This window comes from Helicoverpa zea, chromosome 5 (assembly GCF_022581195.2).
Source record: "Helicoverpa zea isolate HzStark_Cry1AcR chromosome 5, ilHelZeax1.1, whole genome shotgun sequence".
NCBI classification, from domain to species: Eukaryota; Metazoa; Arthropoda; class Insecta; order Lepidoptera; family Noctuidae; genus Helicoverpa; species Helicoverpa zea.
The window spans coordinates 9,541,634-9,566,915 of NC_061456.1; the positions used below are offsets into that span (position 1 = coordinate 9,541,634).

The following is a 25,282-nucleotide window of genomic DNA, read 5'->3' on the forward strand; positions in this document are numbered from 1 at the left end:
TTAATGCGATTTTTATTAATTTGTTGACTTACAATTGTTAAAAATGGATAAAAATATATGTGATTCAATTGTTTTTTTGGGAAGACAAAACTGTTGATCACAACATTTTTTTTATGCTGGCAAGGTGTTAGAAAGAGACAAACGGCCTCCGTTCTAACTATCCCTCTCGGCTCGGATTTGCCTCTGTGTATTATGCAACAAATTTAGTACCTTATTGCGTTGGAATAGAGTTCATTTTCGTAAATATATATTTCGAGCGTGCGCAATCTTGTTTATTATATTACATCTATGTTTGGTATACACGTTTTTTTGTAGGTCTGGCAGTTCCATTTTGTAGCATTTCCATAAATTTTTAGACATTGACAGATTTTAGTGTCATTGATGTCATGTATGTCACGTTAGTCACGTTACTTGTCATTGTCTGAAGTGAGATGGATTAAATTTTAAAATAAATACAGTTTTGTGTTCGTCTAATCAGTGTTACCTTGTTTATATACATTTACACTCGTACAAATTATTCAAGAAATATTTAGAGCACATTTTATTTGCATAAAGTAAGAATAACTGGTGAAAATGGAATCGGATATAATTAATTGGAGTAACAAAGAAGTTTTAGAATTATTACATAAAGAAAAAATATCCAGTATTATAACAGATATTTGCAAATCTCAAGATATCGACGGGCAGTGTCTTCTATCCTTCGTTGACAGAGATTTTTATGATTTTCCTTTCGATCAATTAAAATTGGGTGAACGCAAGAGATTCATATTGTTTGTAAAGAAATTACAAAAACACAATCGGACTGCGATGTTCGAGCTCGGGCTTTGTGATGATGCTCTTAGCAATCCATCAACGAACATAAATTTTCTCGGAACTAATTTGTCGCACTTGAGTTACAATCTTCATAACAAAATACCAAATGATATTTATGTGAGGAATTCAGAGTGTGTGTCAAGTTTTACACCAGACGTCAAAGCTTCCAGACTGAGACCTGAGATTTGGAAGACTGCTATAGCCCTAGGTAATTATGTTAATCAGTTATTTACAGTTGGTTTGGTACCCTACTTACATGTTTTGGGATTGAGTCCAAGGAATCTGCATGAGTACAATAAACAAGTACTTGATTCATACATTGCATCATCAAAACATAGTTGCAAAACATGTGTATTCACTACAAATTTAACAACAATATAAATAAAAAGGTTAATTTTAGTTTTGTGCAATACTTCAACTGCTTCTGACTTGAACAAGTGCCCTTCACTTGTATAACTATTAGACCATAATCTTGGAATGGCCAATCCATTACATTTACAATTCTGGGAAGTCCCAATGTAATATCTCTATATTCCAATTTTATTAGTTAAATTGATCCATCCTTTCAAATATTATAAGATTCCTAAATGATGTTTATGTTGTCTGGGAGTTGTATTGGGTAGTCAGAAGCCAGTAAGTCTGACATCCAATCGGACACTAACTGGGTTGAGGAGGTCCAATAGGCAGTCACTCCTTGTAAAACACTGGTACACAGCTGCATCCGGTTAGACTGGAAATTGACTCCAACATAGTTAGGAAAAGGCTAGGCAGATGATAATGATGATGTTTGTTTGGTGAATGGCATTGCTCAAAAGATTGACAAATGTTGTTACACAGGTTACGTCTTCCTGGTGACATGGGTGACTGCTGTGGTGATGGTGATCGTCCACGATAAGGTGCCAGACATGAAGAAGTATCCTCCACTGCCAGACCTGTTCTTAGACAATGTGCCGCACATCCCGTGGGCATTTGACATGTGCGAAATCACCGGCTCCTTCCTAATGGCCATATGGCTAGTTGTTCTATTCTTCCATAAACATAGGTATGTACAAATATACTTTTTGGAAACCCACTACACATCATCAGAAGTTATGTAAACAGATACAGAGACAGATGGGTTTGATAATAAACTTAACAATCCATGCACAAAAATTGGACAATGGTTCATTCTTATTTAAGTTTACTAACAGACAATTGGTACCAATTTTATTATCATGACAGATTTTTCAATCAAAACATTTTGCATTACTTTGACTACTACATCCAGTAGCGGCTTTAGGGTAGGGCGCGGTTGGGCGACGGCCCAGGGCGCCGGACATAAGGGGCGCCGCAGGCGCCCCCAACCAATCCTTGATCAGAATTTTACTCCTATTTTTGTTTTAAATTTCATCAAAGATTGCAGCTTACAAGAACTGTATCCAAATGTATGGATAGCATCAGGGCCGTCTTAACCTATGGTGCAGGGTGTTCGAATAACCCGGGCGCCGCGGGCTCAGGGGCGCCGCGGTGCGCTCCTGGACCAAGAAATTTCAATTAAATTAATGTATTGTCATACAATGCCGGGTGCGTTAGATACACTACTTTTACGTCCCAAAACTCAAAAATTTTCGCGCTCGCTTCGCTCGCGGTTTCTTTACTTTACACTTACATTATTTTTCACATATAGCTACTTTTAATTTCATGTCCCAATACTCAAAAAAATTGGCGCTCCCTTGGTTCGCGGCTTCTTCACTTCACAGTCGCCTTATATTATGTTAAGGACTTTTAGTGATCCAAATCTCAAAAAAGCTTTTTCGGGCTTGCTTCACTTTATAGTTGTTTTTATTTTTCAACATTTGTTTGTCTACCCTAGCAAAAAGGTAGCGTCGTTTTTAAGTCCTTTTATTAATAAGAAAGTAACTTCTAGTTTCTATTTATGGTACTACTTTAAGTCCCAAAATTTTAATTCATAGGCGCCAACACCAACAAAGAGTTATCTACGTTTGGGCTACATTTTAAGTCATTTTTGTTTTGAGTTCTAAAATATAACAAAAAATTTCGCGCTCGCTTCGCTCGCGCAATCAGAACCTGTGTTCCCGTGCTTTTGCATTCACCAACCAGCAATAACTTATGTACGATTGGTCTACATTTTAGGTAATTTTTGCTTTGACTTGTTAACTATAAAAAAAATAATCGGTAACGACATATGTCTCTGTTTTTCGTATGGGTTTGAATTGCAGTTGGGGGCGCCGTAGAAATCTCGCCCAGGGCGCTAGTAGAGTTAAAGCCGGCCTACATCTATAAAAACTCAACACTAATATACTTTGACCCCCTTGTAAATATTTTACTGATACCTTATCAGAGCTTATTTAATTAAGCTAACACAAAACAATAACTAGCATCAATAATAAAATATCTCCAATGAGATACTATTTATTTAAAAACAGTTTTTACCAATAAAACCTGTGTTTATTAGAAAATTATAAACGCATTTTCATCCGTGTAACTTGCTTGTTGTGCTCAGTTACACAATGCTATTTCTATACATACATATAAAGAAAAAACGCGTTATTAATCACCATTATTATTTATTGATCATGATTAATTTATAAATATGCATGTTGTTGTAAATATACAATAACATTTACTTTGTTTATACAACTAATTGAGACATTCATTATATGCAAATTAATGTTTTGTTTTGGATCTAGTTCAATCGTTTTTGAAATACCTGAGAAGGTTAATTTACTTTGGATTGCATATTATTAGATACATAATTTATATGAAGTATATATCAAAATTCAATCTCCAATAGTTAGTAAACAACACAATAATTAAGAACATAATGCAGAACACTAATTTTTGTCAGTGAACAAAAATACGGCAGATGTAAATAAAACATTACTTGCAAGAAAGTTCTCTTTGTTAGTGTTACGTCTGTATCAACTGTATGCATGTGGGAACTCTTGACTCGAATGGAACATACTTTAAACTTCTGATTGTATACTATTACTATATGTATATTTACGCCTGATTTTTGCATACGATGCTCTTGCTCAGTTTTCACAAAACAGCTGGATCCTCTTGGCGCACGCTAACACGTCAATCACAAGATATCTTACTGCTTTCGATATATCACGTTGCCGCTCACAAATTGGCTACAAATAACTTTACAGGTGGTGCGAAAAGTTTCCTCGGAAGGAATACTGCGGGCACTAAGTAGCTATTTTCTTGTTCTTAGTTAGAAAGATGAATTAAGGGCATAGTTCCCTGTGTGCCACAGGGCACATAGGTGTCCATGATCTAGAAAATACAATTCGCTACAAATAGACAAATCCGAGCAGGTTCCTACGGTACAATCTGCTAAAGAGGAAACATTTTTTTTTATAGTAAGAGAGCTAGACTATCCCGAAGTAACATAGGATACTTTGTTCGGCTGCGGAAAGAAGTTCCCATGGGACACGAGTGAAACCGCGGGAAACAGCGAAATCTAAAATATAGAAATGTAAATGACACGTGGAGAATGAAAGTCGATTACGTCGTCAGCTAGACGATGTCGTGATTGCGTATGTGTGTACCGCGTAGTAAACCATGCCACATACCATAATTGCATGGTGCTGTGGGTTTCACGACATTTTATTGCGTATCAACCATTTTTATAGTTCTTAGCGCATAAGAAAACATTACTTTTACTTTACGGGTGCATACAAAAGCAAATAACTCCTTGCATCATTTTTTACAAACATAACAAGTTGCAATTTTCTGGGGTGATTAACCTCAGGGATTTTTATTATCAAGTTGACATAAATTAACAAAAATCCTCCTGCCCAAGTGACCATACACTTAAGCAGCAGTTAACAAATATTTCCATAATTGTGCCTACCTACTGACCGAAGTCTATTTTTAGGACATATCAGGATAACCTTTTCGATGCTACGGCGTCGATTTGAAAGATTGGTACCTATTTAATTCGTATTCGTAATGTTCTCTGGCAAGCATAACTTACAAACTGTAATGACTTTCAAGCTATTTGCTATGCAAAAATTGTTTTGGCCAAGCGGCCTGATGAAAGTAAGGCGATTGTCCCAAGGATACCTCAGACGTATCACATAAGTAAATAATATTTGTTTTTGAGAACCAATATGAAGCGGTACTAAAAACCTTAGTTCTGTGTTATCAACACACCTTTCATTGACTTGTGACTCATTACTGATCGTTCAACTCACGCTGTGAATCACAAACATTATGTTTCGGGATTAACACAAAGAAGTTTTTGTGCCAGTGTCACTACGTAATACAAATAAGTCGACGACGACGACGTTTACAAACAAACGAGAAACTCGTACCTTTTGTTTCCAACGTTCTTTATACTTTGAATGGCAAATGATACCGAGTTTAAAGTACACAAATTACTAGACACAACTGCGGTTCTTTTATTACCTCAACACGCTTCCAATTAATGTATTCGAGCTCGTATTATCCTATTAACTTTCAAATGCAACACGGCCAGATGATCGGTTTTACGCCTAAGGTTATTTTTTAATAGACCAATTTATTTACCGATAAGAACGTGTGTTATATTATGCATTATGATTTCACTGTAGGTATTGCTAAGTGAATCATTTCCGTCTTTATCGACAAAAGTAGCGGTATCGTTGGTAACTACGTAGTAATATATTGCGTTCAAGTTCAGTTACCAATTGCCATTGTGCGTTAACTTCTCATCCTCAGTATGAGATCTATTGTAACTCTGATATTGACATCACAATGCATTCGTTGTTATCAATACACAAATGAATCAGAATCTGCTTGGTCTCATGTGACTTTAGACTTAAGCTAGAGTACACGTTTTCGCATTTTTGTTTTACGCAGTAATCTAATTGGAGCGTGCGTAAAGTTCATTAATCATGTTTATCATACAAATGAGGATTTAACATGAAAGCATTACCAGACAGACACACCCTAAATGTAGGGACACGTATGCCGTATTCTCAGGGGCACCGAGATTCACCATGCATGCAGAACATTCATTTAATCTGGAAATTGAAATTCTGGTGTTTTAGGCTTCAACTCAGGGCTTTGTATGACTTGGTCTACCTCTCACCTAGTAACATATTTGACACTTCATCGATCTGCTACCGGTCCTGTTCGGTTCAGCAAGGTTCAATACTGATTTAAAGGACAACCTAACATTTTAACATAAGCCACTTCAATATCTTTTCTATGGTCGTTTAAAATGAGCAAATAACGACAGCAACATATTGTATCGTCCAGGTTCATAATCCTGCGAAGGTTCTTCGCGCTGGCCGGCACGGTGTTCCTGCTGCGGTGCTTCACGATGCTGATCACGTCGCTGTCTGTCCCCGGGTCCCACCTGAAGTGCGAGCCGCGCTCCTACCCGCCTGCTGACGACCTCACGGTGTGGGGCCGTCGCTTGCGCCAGGCGTATGATATCTGGAGCGGAGCGGGCATGTCCGTGCGAGGTGTGCGCACCTGTGGCGACTACATGTTCTCCGGTCACACCGTCGCGCTTACACTCCTCAATTTCTTCATAACTGAATGTAAGTATCCCGTTTTGCAGTTTTTAGACAGTAATTCGGTTGGTTCAAGTAACCACAGAGCCAGCGCAGGTCCCACCTGTACGGGAGAATGGTGCACAAATCAGTTTTTTCGAAAGCACTAGTTAGGTAAGCAATAGGTAGTTTAAGCGGAATATAAAATTGTTCTATCTATTTATGATAAACGGTTAAACTAATTTTTTTATAATACCGACAGCAAAGAAACCTGTTAGATAACCCCTTAATCGCAGGTTTTATGATTACGATTATCAGTTAACTTCCTACAGCGCGGTGGTCGCGATTCTTGTGCAAGATATTCTTGCGATATGCGATTTTCATTTTTGTCGTAAACCTAATAGAATCCCTTGGCCGTTTCACGACACAGGAAGTAAAGGAGTGGACTATTCTTAGCGTGGAGCCGCACCGTGCGACACGTGAATGTGTATGCGTTCTATTTCTAACTCTTTTGGAAACCTTCGGCATTGAGCGTGTTCGTCTTCTAGTGTCTGACAGCGCTTGACATTGATGGTGTGATCGCGCCACGATGCCACGACGCCACTACGTCGCGGTGTAAACAAATCGACTATTTATAACAGGGCTTCATTAAGCATTCCAGCCTCGAATCCTTTTTCGAAATATCGGTCCATGTTGGCCTAATTCTGCTGAATATGTGTTACTAGAAAACAAAGATATCATATCAACAGGCAATAAACTCTAATCTTTACATAATTCCGATAACCTTATCTTTAGAGAAATTACGTATTGAGGAAGTTTTGAAAATAATGGATGACGCATTTCGCGGCATCATTAACTGGAGATGTTAACATGTTTTGTTTTTCTAATTGCGATTTTGCTGACGACCACAGAGCCAAACAAGTCGTAAAAGTGCGACGTAGATAACTACTATCTCGCGAAAACAAACTAGGAAGTAGCTCGACATCTATCAATTTGTAATGCTAACACATTTTGTAAATAAATATCTCTTGTCCTCATTTGACATTCCATCCATTTGAAAAGCGGTTATCCTTGAATGTTTGGGATTTAATTGATTTTCAAATATGCACATCTTTTGTTACGTAAAGAATAAATTAAGAGACATAATATTGTTAAAAAGCTTGATTATTCATCGATAAGCTATTGTTTTTGGTACTTCAAGTGATCAACTGCGTATCAAAAAATACAAACATCCGATAGCCGTTTCCAATATTGTTAGCGAATTTCAATCTGTTGCCACAACCCCAAGATCCGAGATCTAACAATACAGAAACCTTTTATTTAATCTGATTTAACAATCATGATTGAGCTATTAGAAGAGTCAGTCTTCTCAGATCGATCAGATAGATCAGAGTTTTACATCATCATCAAACGATTTTAACATCCTGTTAGTTAAACAATATTCAAAAGAAAATAATTTAAGATATAAAATGGAAATTCGTAATGAACCTCGTTGTTTGGAAAAACAATGGCAGATAGTGTTTCGTTGTAAGTTGCAATCAAAACAAAGGAATTGAATAATTCCATGACGATACGCATGTACACCGCAGTTCGATTATCTTAACCTGTGTTGTAAGCAACAATAGCACTTGGGCAAAATAAAATGCGTTCTTTGTTCATTAAAAAATCTACCTTTCTTATATCTTTTGCGTTTAACTGGCGTGGTAGCTACCGGTTTTTGGTCCTTCACCGGAGAGAAGTTTATTAAAGTAATCATATAAATTCGTGAAATGATCACCAATTTGTATGGCAAGCCTGATAATTATGAAGAGGAGCCGTTTAGTGGTTGCAACGGTCATTGAATGACGGAGAATATTTACAGACATTAAGGTCGCGATAAAAGAACAAAGAAATGTATAATATGCTTGGAAACCACAATCGGACTTAAGCCAAATATTTTATCGAGTCTTCTTTGTCTGATCCTAATCCTCAGATTAATAAGAATGAATAGTGAAATTGGAATTGGCATATTTTTTCCAAAATAACACAAAGGTATCTAAGTTGCAATAATCGCACTTATCAATAATTTTATCGTATAAACACATTACATAGATAAGATATCATTATTATTTTGTTAAATATTTGAAAGGTATTTTGTTGGGGGATCACCGAACCCTCAATGTAACCTGTATCAATATGATGACCGTCGTACATGATTGATGAGTAATTCAATTTAATAAGGCATCGCCCTACAAATCCTTCTCTACTGTGTATGATTTTTGGGTACCGACATCAGGTCAATAACTTAAATTCATAAACTATCTTACACATCTGTGAGCATGTATTTGCTGCAAAATTTAAAAAATAAGACACACAAAACATATATTTAAGAGATTTCACATAAATCTTTGTGTAATATTACAAGAAGTTTGACATTTTGTCCTCTTTTGACTGCAGTTCATCGACCTCTTGACCGAAGTATTAGGCTTTGTGTTTAGCAGCTCTATTCACGATAATGAGGGTTAATCATGTTCCTCTAATACAATTATCACATTTAGACGTCCAGTCACAAGTATGACAAAAGCACATGATGGTACATGGTATCGGGATGATGAAGTTGATTATAGTACCGAAATTCCCATTTAATCGTTATTAATTGTCCCTGGTTATGCTATTAGGTATACGGTTCTTGTAAAATACGCACTATCCATTCGGTTATTGGTTAGACTTTGAATTTTTTTGCTTTATAACGACGACACTTCGAAACAACAAGGAATTGACTTTGAAAACATACAGAAGTTAGTCACAATTACATTTTCAGCACCTTTTATGCGATTTACAATTTTAAAGCCATTGTAATAAGTGTCAATTTTGTCTGCACTTCCAGATACCTCCCGCAACTTGTATCTGCTGCACATCCTGACGTGGGTGATGAACATGTTCGGCATCTTCTTCATCCTGGCGGCTCACGAGCACTACTCCATCGATGTGTTCATCGCGTTCTACATCACCTCGCGTCTCTTCCTGTACTACCATACGCTGTCTAACAACCAGGCTCTCATGCAGAACGACTCTTCCAGGTAAACTATATTTATATAGTAAAAAGGATTTTTTTTGTACCCTAAAACCCTTTTTTGGCTTCAAAACTACTGAACCGATTTCCAAAATTCTTGTACTGTTGGGAAGCTAGACCATCCCCGAGTAACAAAGGGTGTATTTTGTGCCTGTACGTACAGAATCAAGATCTCACGGTACGCGGTTGAAACCACGGGAAAATACATAGTATTATTATATCACCTAGAACGAACTTCGTATCGTTTAATCCTTCCCTGGCACTCTGCAAACATTTTAAAACCAAAATAAATCAAATCGGTTCATCATTCTCACGTTTTATTCAGACTAACACCAAATCATTTTTTATATATAGCATACCCAACTGTTAATGTAACAAAATTGTGAAAGTTGTGTTTGGTTCTACATAAAAGCTATTAAAAAAAAAATATCGAGAAAAATAAATGGATTAGTCATACTTTTGTGGAAAACCCAACAAACGGTCTAATTAAATTGATTGACCTTTTGTATTGATAACTATTTATACAAACATGCAACCAAATAATTTAAACTTGAGTCACCGCTATTCCCCAGGGTCTAAACCCATGTCACTCGTCTGTTTTTATACAAATGAATATAAGATAGTATCACTAAAATATATTTAGTACGTATTCCAGGACGAGGATATGGTTCCCACTGCTGTCGTTCTTCGAGTCGGAGGTGGACGGCATCGTGCCGAACGAGTACGAGGGTCCCGTCACCATCATGAGCAACCTGCGGCAGTGGTGCGTGCAGCTCATCACCGACGTGAAGGAGTCGTCGGTCGCCAAGATCGCCGGCACCAAGCTGCAGGAGGGCGCCGCCATGGGCGAGTACTCCGTCGTCAAGCTCGTCGACGGCATTAAGCGCAACCTCAGCATGGTCGAAGAGTACAAAACCTCCCGCCAAAGATTAGACAAAAACATTCAAGCCTGCTTACTAGACGAGCGCCCCGACGTAGAGCTGCGACATAGAAACATACCAGACTTCCCCGGAGAATCTCTCCTAAAGGACTTCAGTAATCCCCCTTCCCCAATTATGAAGAAGAGTATATGAATGAACATTATGTTCTTATAATAGAGGCTGTTTATAGAATACTTCATTGTAGCATTTGACGCAATGAAATAATTAGATACCTGAATGTTTACATTTCCATTATAGATTTTATATCATGTTATTCCATATTTATTTTACTATGATAAGTTAAACGTAGAATAAATTATTAAGAAAATTTATTTGCTCAAAGTACTAATCTTGAATAAATAACATTTTCGCTTATATCTATGTATTTTCTATCCGATACCGTCCACAGGTCTACAATAGGAGAAACCTCAGGAGTCTTTAGGTATCGGTTCATCTCGATGGTATATCTGACGGTGTTTCATCGGCCTTGTAAAATCATCTGTTATCTGGGGGGAGGATGGTATCTTTTAAAATTATATTATTATCTGACGGTTTTTTGTTAAAAATTTTTAATACCTCAAAGAAAGGACCTTACCTGTCAAATAACTAAGGCTCTCGTCACGGTCCAGATGCACACAAGCAATCAAACATCAAAAAAAAAACATCCGCTAGTGTGAAAGCCAGTAGTAGTGTGTAGGTTGACATCGTGTTCCCATTGAAGCGGTGAAAGGAATCTTTTGATTGTACGAAGAAGTGCGCTCATTCTTTCGAGTAACGAAACTGCGTTGAGATTACCTGCTTGTGGCCAGCATAACTATTTGAACCATGGGTGAGATGCTGCAGGACGCGAGTAAACTCTCGGGAAAACAGTTAGTATGCCTATGCTATGTTTTCTATATAATATTATAAAGCAGGATCTGAAGTTGTAAGAGGTTTGTCTGGATTTACTGATTTGAAACATACGTTTGCCAATAAAACATGCAATAATTACTCGAGTTCGGAGTGTGGGTACATACTACCCTCGCGATGCAAAAGTGCCTATTGCAGAATGCGAAAGCGTCAATCCCCTAGTGCTTGTCCTTGCAAAATAAGTTTAGACCCTACGCACACTGATTCCTTAGGTAGATACATCCTTCGCGTATGCGCTTATGCTACTTTCGTGACATGAATGGGTCATCTGTCTATACTATAGTCTGTTTTTTAATCTCGTAGACTAAATTGACACTTGCAAATTGTCAAACTTTCTAATAATTTTGCTAGCTCTGTGGTGCAGTGTTGTACTTACGATACCGGTTCGTTGAATCGTAACTTTTTACAATAAGTCATCCTGAAATAATGGGCTTATCCTTGATGATTACGCATGGCTTTGCGTGGTCAGATATCCCTGGCAGTTTGTAGCACGTCGTACAGCCATGTGTACGTACGTGAATTTTAAATATAAAACTTTGAATGAATATTAAATTCGTCTATTATAGATAAAAAGTTACGATTCAACGAACCGGTATCGTAAGTACAACACTGCACCACAGAGCTAGCAAAATTATTAGAAAGTTTGACATTTTGCAAGTGTCAATTTAGTCTACGAGATTAAAAAACAGACTATAGGGCAGCGGTTCCTGAATTATTTTGGCTTCGGAACCCTTTTCGTTTCACCACTTTTCGGCGGAACCCTGGCTTAAGTAAGAAGTAAACTAAAGACGAAGTTATATGGTTAGAGACATATTCAGTATACTCAGGCGTAGCATGGCTATCTGCTACACGGGCCAGAAAACAATTTAGCCGTCCTTAACTTTGTGTATTATGTGAATAGTTTTCAGTTTGAAGACTGACAAAGTAAACGCAAAAAGAAATAGATTGGGTTTGTACAGGTGCAAGGCGAGCGAGCACGATTTTTTTAACTAAATGAATCAGTTCCAAGCACCCGCTAGCATTGAAAGACATTCAGCGGTAGTCGGAACAGCGAGCGAAGCGAGCACGATTTTTTTTTAGTTTTAGTACCTACACAAAATAAACAAAACCACTGTAAATTAATAAGGTCTCAAAAAGTACAATATCCACACAAAAAAGCAAATGCAAATGAAAAAGAAGCAGCTAGCGAAGAAAGCGCTATTGCTTTTTCTGAACCAAACGAATAAAAAATAAACATATCAAAGGAAACCTCGACGGAAGAGCGCGAAATTTTTTCGGTGTTGGATACCTGAGCAATTAAACGAACATTAAAGCATCACGTAACATGGAGTCGCGAGTGAAGCGAGCTCGAAAGGACAATGCTATTCTTTGTATGGAAGTTGGGCTCAAGAGTTGCCCACAGTAACTGCATAGTGTATTATGTTCCATAGGCTTATAATAGGTCCCAGACCGAAATATTTCGAAATCTATCCCAGGAGTGCTGAGAAAAACTGGTTTGACTCTTATTCAATACTACGAAAAATATGCTTACGAACTCTTAACTATTCCACTTTTATTACCTTAATTGAAATGCATTATAATATTAATCGACAAATACGAGGTATTGAAAGAGATTTTTTTTTACCGACTTCAAAAAATGGAGGAGTTTCTCAGTTCGTTTGTATTCTTTTTACGTAAGTACGTGCATAACTCCGTCGTTTACCAACCGATTTAAACAATCATTTTATTGTTTAAAAGGATTTAATTTCCAAATAGTTCCAGGGTCCAGGGTCTGGTGATAGAAACCTTAAAACATTATGGAACTCTCGGAAATTGTAAGCACATATCGAATAAAAACTTGTCAATCGGGTATATGTCTCCGACACCACAAAACTGTGGAGGTTAAGACCTGACCTGACGATGGAGATGACAGTGAGACGAGGGAACTCCTCAACGGTATCTATTTACTACCTCGTGTTTGAGCTTATTTTATTCGTCTTGATAAGATTTTTCCATTGCCATTAAGGATATTAATTGCATGACGCTACTCGAACTTAGGACTGATTGTGGTAAATAGAGACTGAAAAGCAAGAGAAACAACAATTACCTTTAAACGTCTATTTCTGTTTTTTTTTTATCCTGTTAACAGTGAAACCACTATCTATCTGAATGTTATTTCAAGAAAAGAGGTTGTTAGGTTTGTGGCTGCTTAAAATGGCTTGCTAACAATGGCTGGCTAACATTAGAACTGGTTTTTCTCGGGACCTCTGCGACCGATTTCAAAAATATTTGGATTCCGTCTTAAGAGTGAAGTAAAAAACCTATTCTAACCATTCCCACTACTGGGCAAATGGCTTGGGCTTCATAAAGTGACTGTTCAAGTTTAACATTTGAACCGGTTTTTCTCGGGACCTCTGGGACCGATTTCCAAAATATTTGGATTTCGTGTTAACAGTGCAGCAAAGAACCTATTTCGACCACTTTCACTACTGGGCAAATGGCCCAGGCTTTGTTAAGTGACTATCTATGGAGAACATTTGAACCGGTTTTTCTCGGGACCTCTGGGACCGACTTCAAAAATATTTGGATTTCGTGTTCAGAGTGCACTATGGAACCTATTTTAACAATTTCCACTACTGGGCAAATGGCTTGGGCTTTATTAATTGACTGTTCAAGTTTGACATTTGAACCGGTTTTTCTCGGGACCTCTGGGACCGATTTCAAAAATATTTGGATTCCGTCTTAAGAGTGAAGTAAAGAACCTATTCTAACCATTCCCACTACTGGGCAAATGGCTTGGACTTTATAAAGTGACTGATCAAGTTTAACATTTGAACCGGTTTTTCTCGGGACCTCTGGGACCGATTTCAAAAATATTTGGATTTCGTGTTCAGAGTGCACTATGGAACCAGCTGAAACTACTCCCACTGCTGGGCAAACTTTGAGCCCACACCCTGGCATTGTCCTTTCGGATTCGCGAAGGTGCAAAAATTGGAAATTATGTCACACTTTGAATCATGGTAAAAATAGCCACTGGAAATACGCGTATGCCGTGTAATTTCACGTCCTGTCAAATGTATGAAAACGTATAATCCTGGCGATGAAATAAGCCCAAAAAATGCGGTGATTTTTGGCCGACTCGCTACCTACTTTTGCCGATTGCCGAAGACCTGGAGGTATTAAGTTAATCTACAATTTGTAAAAAACGGAATTAAATTATCTGCTGCCGTGGCCTTCCCCCGCCACTTGTCGTGAACTCGTACTTACACTCCCGAGTGGTACCTACCCACTACCTACCTACCTACTACATGGTGCCCAAATGGAATTATGGAATGCAATATTTAAAACAATTTAATTGAAAATGAATAATAATTTAATATAGTCAAAAGTTAAACGATTTAGCATATAGAAATTTTGAATTTTCCGCGGAACCCTTGAGGGCCTGTCACGGAACCACTGGGTTCCGCGGAACACCATTTGGGAACCGCTGCTATAGGGCATGCAATTTTGGTAAAACAAAAATTACCGGTAAAAATTTGGTAATAATTTTTTTTTACCGGTAAACCGGTAAAACGGTAATTTTTGTATTTTTTTTAAATGTGATATTATAACAATAAGATTGGGTAGTCTTAAAGCAAAAACTAAATAAATATGCAAAGTATAAGGTGGTAAACGTTTTTTGTGTCGTGGGCCGTAACAAAAAACATGTCAGTACCATCCGTACGCGATGTCGCCGACAAAATGCAAGAGAAACGGCTGCGATGGTACGGACATGTAAAAAGGAGTGACACCTGAGGACATCGGCAGTGTGAATGTGATACTCAATCTCAATATACCCGGTCAAAGGCGCAAAGGCAGGCCGAAACCGTGGTGGTTGAGTGTCGTAATGAATGACATGAAAATCTGCGAACTCGAAGAGGAAGATGTCTATTCAGGAGGATAGAGCGAAGTGGAAGAAGGAAGATACGGAAAGCCGACTCCGTCACAAGACGGGATAAACGCTAAGAATTACCGTAAAAAATATATTTTTCATTGAAGGGAAAGCCCTTTTTTATGGTAAATCATCAAATGACAGACTCTTTCTGTCTAAAACCCATGTTATTTAGTAGGCGTTTTATGGACCAGGGTCGCGGTAACTCTTTCGAACAATCCCGCGGCCCCGGCAGGCCTTGGCCCTGCTGGGCCCCACTGGGTTTGCTGACATCTCCCTGAGGAGCACGTGGAACAACGCGCGCCGCTGACACGGGTCTGTTGTCTATGCAGACGGTGGAACGATGAGCCACTCGAACTCACCGCCCACAGACCGACGCCTACGGTGGCCGGGAGTCGTCTCTCGACCCTTGGCGCCCGTGGTGTCTTCCTGGTCCATTACAGCGGCTGGGATGAGAGGTACTACTCGCAGTCGCTCCGCCGTCTCCTTCTCGAGCATGACTGGTTCGCAGAAGGGGCGACGGCTTCCCATTCCCTCTAGCTCCGGACCATGGCTTGAACCAGGGAAGGACGCGAAAGGTCGCCGCTGCCTATTGCCTCGACGACAACACGGCGGTACCCTTCCCAGGCAGTGCACACCTGGACTGTGTGCTCCACCGTGTCCTCAGAGCAGTCCGCATGGTGGTGAAGTAAAAGCCCTTGCTCAGTCAGGGCCGGCTTTAACTCTACTATAGTTCGGCCATTCAGAGAATGCGTTCCTGACACGTCGCGATTGAACTGACGACGTAACTTTGCAATGGCGTTGCAGTTACGATAAAAATATTTTTGCTGGTTGTTTACCGTTTTAACAATTGAGGAGCATTAAAACAACATTATTATATCAATAATCAATGAATGTTATAATTTTGTGCCAAACTGAGTGTCAAATAACTTGGTAAATAAATTTTTCTAAATCTATACTGCGCTATTACAAGGTTATGTCAGCGGTTTATATTTTGTAGTGCTGTGCTAAAAATAACAGGCAAGTATCGTAATCTGTTCTTATACAGTTATAATATAAAATAATACGTTTTGATTTTCTTTTTAAGAATTGGAAAATAATGGACTATAAGACTTAATTATAACTTTTGTGAAATATAAAAATAAAACTATGACCAAACCGCATTTTTATACTTAGATTAAAAATGGTAACCCCAAATGGCGTTATGGGCCGTAGACATGGGCAAAATGTGTCATTGAAAAGAAAAGATAGATATGCATCTTTCAATCACTGGGATATGAATCACTCTTTCATATCTTTATATCAGTAGTTCAGTATAACTCAGTAGCTCGTTTAAACTCGCAACTCGTGTGCGGCTCACTCATTCAAATAGATCATTCAGATATAGTGATAGGTTGGTTGTTGTTTGCATCTTTCTGATATATTGAGCGGTTGCGATTGAACAACTTTTTTCTAATTAAAAAAAATACTATTCTTATGACTGTAGGTACAACCTACTTCTTTTATGTTAATTAGTTCAATGAATAGTCAATCGCAATCTAGTATTGAGTATAAGCATTATACTTCGGCCGTTCAGAGAATGCGTTCCTGACACCTATCAGTTAGTCACGACTAGTGATGGGCACAACATAACACTGAGTTCGTTACCGTTCCTTCAAAATGAACCGCCGCATTATTTTAAGATTATTTTCGTTTTAAATTGGCGGAATCATTTGTTTTATATTTTAGTTATTTAAGTGGAAACCAAAAAAAGGTAATATTCATATAATAAAATTGTTTTATTTATTCTTTGTTACAAGTACATTGAATTGAATGTGCGAACAGAATATTAATCAGACTCCGATTTGCTTGAGGAGGTGGTGTCTTCATCATCATCTTCGCCTACATGTATAATTATATTATTATCAATAACAGAATCAATCCTGATATCTCGGTCTAACAAAAGCCGGGTAATCAAATAAAAACAGATCGAAAACACTTGAAAAACGTGGTCTATGCGCACGAAACGACAACGGACGACTGTTTTAGCGTCACAAAATGGCGGCCCATAACGCCATTTGGGGTTACCATTTTTAATCTAAGTATAAAAATGCGGTTTGGTCATAGTTTTATTTTTATATTTCATAAACGTTATAATTAAGTCTTATAGTCCATTATTTTCCAATTCTTAAAAAGAAAATCAAAACGTATTATTTTATATTATAACTGTATAAGAACAGATTACGATACTTGCCTGTTATTTTTAGCACAGCACTACAAAATATAAACCGCTGACATAACCTTGTATACTTCGGCCGTTCAGAGAATGCGTTCCTGACACCTATCAGTTAGTCACGACTAGTGATGGGCACAACATAACACTGAGTTCGTTACCGTTCCTTCAAAATGAACCGCCGCATTATTTTAAGATTATTTTCGTTTTAAATTGGCGGAATCATTTGTTTTATATTTTAGTTATTTAAGTGGAAACCAAAAAAAGGTAATATTCATATAATAAAATTGTTTTATTTATTCTTTGTTACAAGTACATTGAATTGAATGTGCGAACAGAATATTAATCAGACTCCGATTTGCTTGAGGAGGTGGTGTCTTCATCATCATCTTCGCCTACATGTATAATTATATTATTATCAATAACAGAATCAATCCTGATATCTCGGTCTAACAAAAGCCGGGTAATCAAATAAAAAAAGATCGAAAACACTTGAAAAACGTGGTCTATGCGCACGAAACGACAACGGACGACTGTTTTAGCGTCACAAAATGGCGGCCCATAACGCCATTTGGGGTTACCATTTTTAATCTAAGTATAAAAATGCGGTTTGGTCATAGTTTTATTTTTATATTTCATAAACGTTATAATTAAGTCTTATAGTCCATTATTTTCCAATTCTTAAAAAGAAAATCAAAACGTATTATTTTATATTATAACTGTATAAGAACAGATTACGATACTTGCCTGTTATTTTTAGCACAGCACTACAAAATATAAACCGCTGACATAACCTTGTAATAGCGCAGTATAGATTTAGAAAAATATTGTTTACCAAGTTATTTGACACTCAGTTTGGCACAAAATTATAACATTCATTGATTATTGATATAATAATGTTGTTTTAATGCTCCTCAATTGTTAAAACGGTAAACAACCAGCAAAAATATTTTTATCGTAACTGCAACGCCATTGCAAAGTTACGTCGTCAGTTCAATCGCGACGTGTCAGGAACGCATTCTCTGAATGGCCGAACTATAGTTTAGTAAGTATTAGAAAATAAAAATAGAAATAGCCTTCTGATTTCCTTTCATACTTTACACAGGCTTAGGACTGTCTACCTACGAAATTATTTACGTGAAAATTAAATTTTAGTTCAAAATGTGTATTTCGAGTCAAAACATGTTTGTTCGGTAGGCGGTAAGTTTTCAATACATTTGACAAGATTATAATACCGAAATATTCACTAAGGACAAACAATTATAAGCCTTATGCGTGAGCAATAGAGTTAACAACTTATTATTGGGTGTCAACTTATTGTGGTCAAAGTAACGACATTCGTAATCGTATGGGTGCGAGCGAGACGGCTCGCTTGACGTTCAACCAATGGCGCGCGACGAAGCTATCCGACGCCACAGATTAGTTAGTACCCGACGCGATGACCGACGAGTGAGTGAGGTGTAAAGAAAGATATACTGAACTACTGACACATTCGGATATGTAAAGATATGAAGAGTGATTGATTCAAATGGAATGATTCATATCATTTGTATCTATCACTCCTGAGTTACCCATCTCTAATGGGCCGCCATTTTGTGACGCTAAAACAGTCGTCCGTTGTCGTTTCGTGCGCATAGACCACGTTTTTCAAGTATTTTCGATCTGTTTTTATTTGATTACCCGGCTTTTGTTAGACCGAGATATCAGGATTGATTCTGTTATTGATAATAATATAATTATACATGTAGGCGAAGATGATGATGAAGACACCACCTCCTCAAGCAAATCGGAGTCTGATTAATATTCTGTTCGCACATTCAATTCAATGTACTTGTAACAAAGAATAAATAAAACAATTTTATTATATGAATATTACCTTTTTTTGGTTTCCACTTAAATAACTAAAATATAAAACAAATGATTCCGCCAATTTAAAACGAAAATAATCTTAAAATAATGCGGCGGTTCATTTTGAAGGAACGGTAACGAACTCAGTGTTATGTTGTGCCCATCACTAGTCGTGACTAACTGATAGGTGTCAGGAACGCATTCTCTGAACGGCCGAAGTATAGCGCCCTGGGCGAGATTTCTACGGCGCCCCCAACTGCAATTCAAACCCTTACGAAAAACAGAGACATATGTAGTTACCGATTGCGCGAGCGAAGCGAGCGCGAACTTTTTTTTTATAGTTAACAAGTGAAAGCAAAAATTACCTAAAATGTAGCCCAACCGTACATAAGTTATTGCTGGTTAGTGAATGCAAAAACACGGGAACACAGGTTCTGATTGCGCGAGCGAAGCGAGCGCGAAATTTTTTGTTATATTTTAGAACTCAAAACAAAAATGACTTAAAATGTAGCCCAAACGTAGATAACTCTTTGTTGGTGTTGGCGCCTATGAATTAAAATTTTGAGACTTAAAGTAGTACCATAAATAGAAACTAGAAGTTACTTTCATATTAATAAAATGACTTAAAAACGACGTTACGTTTTTGCTAGGGTAGACAAAAAAAAATTGAAAAATAAAAAGAACTATAAAGTGAAGCAAGCCCGAAAAAGCTTTTTTGAGATTTGGATCACTAAAAGTCCTTAACATATTAATAAAAGGCGACTGTGAAGTGAAGAAGCCGCGAGCGAAGGGAGCGCGAATTTTTTTGAGTATTGGGACATAAATTAAAAGTAGCTATATGTGAAAAAAAATGTAAGTGTAAAGTAAAGAAACCGCGAGCGAAGCGAGCGCGAAAATTTTTAAGTTTTGGGACATAAAAGTAGTGTATCTAACGCGCCCGGCATTGTATGACAATACATTAATTTAATTGAAATTTCTTGGTCAAGGAGCGTACCGCGGCGCCCCTGAGCCCACGGCGCCCGGGTTATTCGCACACCCTGCACCATAGGTTAAGGCGGCCCTGATGCTATCCATACATTTGGATACAGTTCTTGTAAGCTACGATCTTTGATGAAATTTAAAACTAAAATAGGAGTAAAATTCTGATCAAGGATTGGTTGGGGGCGCCTGCGGCGCCCCTTATGTCCGGCGCCCTGGGCCGTCGCCCAACCGCGCCCTACCCTAAAGCCGCTACTGTGCTCAGTAAGGTCATAGAGTAGGTAAAATAAGCATTAGCTACATTTGTACCTAGTATGAGCTGACAGCCATGAGGAAAAACAGAATAACCGAATGAATACAATTTGTTTAGATTTTATAAATTAAGATGAGAAAGAAGATTTGTATCTAACCTAGAGATAGTTAAGGACACACAAGTTTACTTTTCTAAAAAACAGCAACTTTAACACACTTACAATACGTAATGTAACATTACATTATATTCAGGCTACATAACAAAGATTTGACATTAAATGAACAATTGCTATATTTTATCAGAAAAAGGTAAAAATCGGTAATTTACCGGTTTCATATTATTTTTACCGGTAATTTAAAACCCGCAAAAATGGGCGATTTACCGGTAAAAACGAAACCGGTTAACCGGTATTGCATGCCCTAGTCTATACTATTTCTATACATATAATAAATCTGTAAAAAAACTGTGTCTGTACATTGAATATATTAAAAAAATAATAATTGGGTGGGGTTTAGAAACAGTAACGGAGCACAAATCCAAAAAAAAAAATTCTGTCTGTATGTCTGTTTGTTTGTACACGCTAATCTTCCGAACTACTGAACGGATTTCAATGATTTTTTCTTTGTTGTATCAGTATTAGGCCTGGTCAACATATAGGCTATAATTTATCTTCGAAACTTGAAGACCTGATGCAGAAGACCAACAGACCAACAAAACTATAAGAGATACAAAAATGGTGCCATGGCAAAAATTGTTTCATGTGATGAGCATTTTCAACTGAGATAATAAATTTGAAGATCTGGAACACCTGATGTGGAACCCCAGGAGCCCAGCTAGACTATAGCATATAAAGATATGACGTTTTAGCAAAAGTGGTTCAATCTGATAAGCACTCTCTATTGACGTATAAACATCGAAGATCTGGAACACCTGATGTGGAACTTCAAGAGCAATACTCCACTTGAAATGTATAGAAATGAATGTTATGAAATAGGTATGGTGAATCAAAAAAATGTAATTAGTCCGTCTTTTAGATAACCCTAAAATAATGGACACGTATTTTTTATTTTCTCCTTCTCACAAACAAATAATAACGAAGATATAACACGCTTGAATTTTGTGTTAAGTCACTGCTTAGTACAAATTTTACATACCTAGACGTGGCGTCACGAGCCCCCACTCTCCGAATTTGTTGCGTTATATATTTCTCATTATTATTTTGTATGTCTCTTCCAGACCTCGGGACTACAGAGTTCCGAAATTTTCGGGAGGCAAACGAGAGGCCGAAGCCAACACGCTGAAGCCCTTTTGAGACAACTTTAATGAAATGGTGACACAAAACCGACGATTATCCCTTTATACTATAGAAATGAACCCAAGGACAATCCCCGGTGGACGTCGTTAAAAAAAAAGACAATCCCCGGTTCTGTGCTATACCATTGCTATAGTTCGGCCATTCAGAGAATGCGTTCCTGACACGTCGCGATTGAACTGACGACGTAACTACATTCATTGATTATTGATATAATAATGTTGTTTTAATGCTCCTCAATTGTTAAAACGGTAAACAACCAGCAAAAATATTTTTATCGTAACTGCAACGCCATTGCAAAGTTACGTCGTCAGTTCAATCGCGACGTGTCAGGAACGCATTCTCTGAATGGCCGAACTATAACTGTGGATGAATACTACTTGGGCTGTTGTGATGGGATGCTAATGGACTAGGAATGGGGAAACTACGGGAACTATGGCACCTGCCGATGACAATGTATTAGATACATGTAAAAATGGCAGGTGGAGACTCACCAGCTCACTTACTGGGCCCCCGGGAATCAGTCACTGAATAGCAACAAGAGGGCAACAGGGACATGAGCGGCTGAAGTATGAGGATACCTCGGCGGATTTAAAACGCAGATTACGCGCTCCCTGTCACTTACCACGAGGCACCTATCCTCCGAGCAGGGCTACTAACCCTGCTCTAGCGACTCCACTCTGGACGGTCAAGCCAAGCCAGAGTTGTGAGACCTACCCCCGTCATGGTTCACTCCGACCGGCCGGAGATGAGGGACAGTATACTCTCCCTGGAGAACTCAGTATATATGCCCCGGGGTCGCTAGTCCCCGTCATCAGCCTCAGATGTCCTGCGGTGCTTATATCTCATTATTTTGTCGTTATTATCTCAAGAGAGAAAAGTTGCATTGGCACTATTGGCAGGTACTTGCCAGACCTGGAATCAAAGACGCACGCTCATACTTGAGAGATTGGTTCTCTACCCAATAAATCACCACGACTTCCACTAAGTCATCACGACTTTGTCATCTCAGTAACATTTAATGTTTTTTAACGTACAATATTATATACGTGTAATATTTTTGCCACACACAACTTAAATGTGGACTAATTAGAATCACTACTTTTATCCCTATGGTCACGTCTATTGCGGTTCAGTTCTCAGCGTTTTGTTTAGTCTGCTGTGCTTTTGCCGTTGAAGTACAAAAATAAATATATGGAACGTTTCTAATGGCTATGCGTATTCTGTTGTTTTCAAGTCAACGGGCCCTTAAAATTCAATATCAGATGATTCAGACCTTTTATTTTGCTGACCCCGTAGTCGCTGGCATAAGGGACAGGATCCGCGTACGAAGTCGCGGGCAGAAGCTAGTAATATAATAAAGAGGAAAAAAAATTTGCTTGTTTGTAATGGATAAACTCAATAAATACTAGGCCGATTTAAAAATAGTCTTTCACCATTAGGAAGGTAAATTATCTATGAGTAACATAGGCCATTCTTTACCCTGGTACGGGCAATAGAACCCACGAAAGGCGGGTGAAACCGCGGTAAAACGACAAGTACAAGATAAGTAGCTATGCAGCCGTACTGGTTCAATATATTGGTATTTCCGTAGGGTGAGCCACTGCGTTTAATTGGTGATTACCTGGGCCCCGATTCTCCTAATTTTACTTAAGCGTCATACGATTCACGTTCGACTCGATTCGACTGATATCCGATCCCGACTCGATTACGATTGAAGCGTATGTGGCATTCCGCTATTTTTTCTTTGAAATAAACGTTTTTATCCTTTTCTGTCATTCAATAATGAATCATTTTGTCTGCAAATGATTTACGATTGCAAAATGATTGTACAGCAAACTTCCGTATAGACCAAAGTTAAAAAAAAAGCAGACCAATCGCACACCAATCAAATGTCAATCGAATACGATTGGTCTTTTATTAGTAGCAGAATGCCCGATATGGTTAAAACTGCTATTGCGATCATATTGCGATTCAATTTCTACTCGATTTTGACATTATTAACTTAGGAGAATCGGGCCCCTGTGCTCATTCATGTTTATCGCAAATTAAAGGTGCGGTGTGGTGTGGCTTTATTTATGCCGCTCTTGCCACGGATGTTTTACCTTGATAAACAGAAGTAAAAAATCTAAAAATCATAATAGGCCGTAGTTCACGCTTGAATTAAAGAGAGTATATTATGTTCAGCGCGAACAGTATATCTATTATTTCGTACATTCTGCAATCACAATGAATATATAATTATTTTATTTTTGTTTTTCAAGCAACTACATACATTTTCTTGCGTGCACATACGTCGCACTAACGTAGATTTGAGCAATTTAGCTGGCCAAAAGTCTTTTTTTTTTAAATAAAGGTTATCATCAAATTGTGGGTAAAATGGAAAGAGGAATACCCCAGCAATAAGAATTTACCACATCTACCTACCAAACATGCGATATGCGCTTGCACCAGGAGTTGGAACTTGACCTTAGTGCAAATTTTACGTTATACGTTTTTAGAGATCTCGGTAGACGGTATTAAAGAAAAAATATTTTTGTGCTATCTAATTGATATTAAGCAACTTTTATGATGGATTCGAGTTGTGTAGGTAACAGTTATTATATTTTAATATATTTTAAGTGTGATCACTTAATTTTTTATAGTATTATTTCAATTTTAAAAGAGGGTGTGTAAGCAAAATATTTTTTTTGTAATTTTCTTGTTTAAACACAATTTTGTTATATTATCGCGTTCGACCGCGTAACATTTTTTTTAGTTTTAGATATTTGACATATTAAACTAGCTTACGACATATTTTTTGGCTGCGGATAGCTGCGGATGTCCGACTTACAGGCTTTTTAAGATTTGAAGCTCATACAAAAATAAAATACTTTTTTCTTTAAAATGTCACAAAGTGCATTTTTTTTTGTTTTGAGTACCTCTGGCGTAAAAATAGTGACCCAACGTTATATTTACAATAAAATACAATAGCAAGATCTGACTAATTTGGAAGAAAAACTAAATTACCTAGGAAACTAACTTTTGACCTATTAGGGTGACACACCTGATAATATAAGCAGTTTTAAACAAAGATTTGCATATTTTAAAATAGCTACGAAAGTAAGAAACTGAAACTGTAAAAAAAATCCTTAAAACTAATGAGAATTGGTTAAGCAGAACATTTGAACGCCCGACAAGTGTTGGAAATCGACCGGGGCGGCCATCTAAATCACTTAAAGATTGTATATAGTGAGAGGACTAAACGAAGGAAAACTAAAGAAATACGAAACTGAAGAAATGTGACCAACAAAAAAAAACATCAAAACAAGATTATTTTGCCCTGAAACAATAAAATATGCTACTATATACCAGCTGAATCAAACACAGAGTCTGATATATCAGAGGCAGAAAGTGAGGAATAAAAAAATATTAATTTTTTTTTACTACATTACATATTATTTTGAAATAGATATAATAAAAAATATCATAACTACTTTTAAAATGAAAATATATGATACTCTACATTAAAAAAAAAATATTTACGGTTTTTTTCAATAAAACATGCTTATTATCAAAATACAATGCTTAAATAAAATAAATA

General features: G+C 37.5%; 1 protein-coding gene across 2 annotated transcripts; it reads left to right on the forward strand.

Moving 5' to 3' along the window:
- Window positions 1-404: 404 nt before the first annotated feature.
- LOC124630449 (ceramide phosphoethanolamine synthase-like) lies at window positions 405-10,654 on the forward strand. Of its 2 annotated transcripts, none has more exons than XM_047164358.1 (5): window positions 405-1,021; window positions 1,651-1,855; window positions 6,067-6,353; window positions 9,172-9,364; window positions 10,001-10,654. In XM_047164358.1, exons 1-5 carry the CDS (start codon window positions 574-576, stop codon window positions 10,428-10,430), a joined length of 1,563 nt encoding a protein of 520 aa, XP_047020314.1. In that variant the 5' UTR covers window positions 405-573; the 3' UTR covers window positions 10,431-10,654. The 2 variants fall into 2 exon arrangements, with proteins under 2 accessions (XP_047020314.1, XP_047020315.1); XM_047164359.1 differs by having other exon boundaries at window positions 408-1,021; window positions 10,013-10,654.
- The last annotated feature ends 14,628 nt before the right edge of the window (window positions 10,655-25,282 follow it).

Bases quoted from the DNA above. Each gene is read 5' to 3' on its own strand.
- LOC124630449 (XM_047164358.1), top strand. From the start codon at position 574: ATGGAATCGGATATAATTAATTGGAGTAACAAAGAAGTTTTAGAATTA. The intron at 1,022-1,650 runs GTAATTATGTTA...GTTGTTACACAG, and splicing joins GAAGACTGCTATAGCCCTAG to GTTACGTCTTCCTGGTGACA. The intron at 9,365-10,000 runs GTAAACTATATT...AAATATATTTAG, and splicing joins ATGCAGAACGACTCTTCCAG to TACGTATTCCAGGACGAGGA.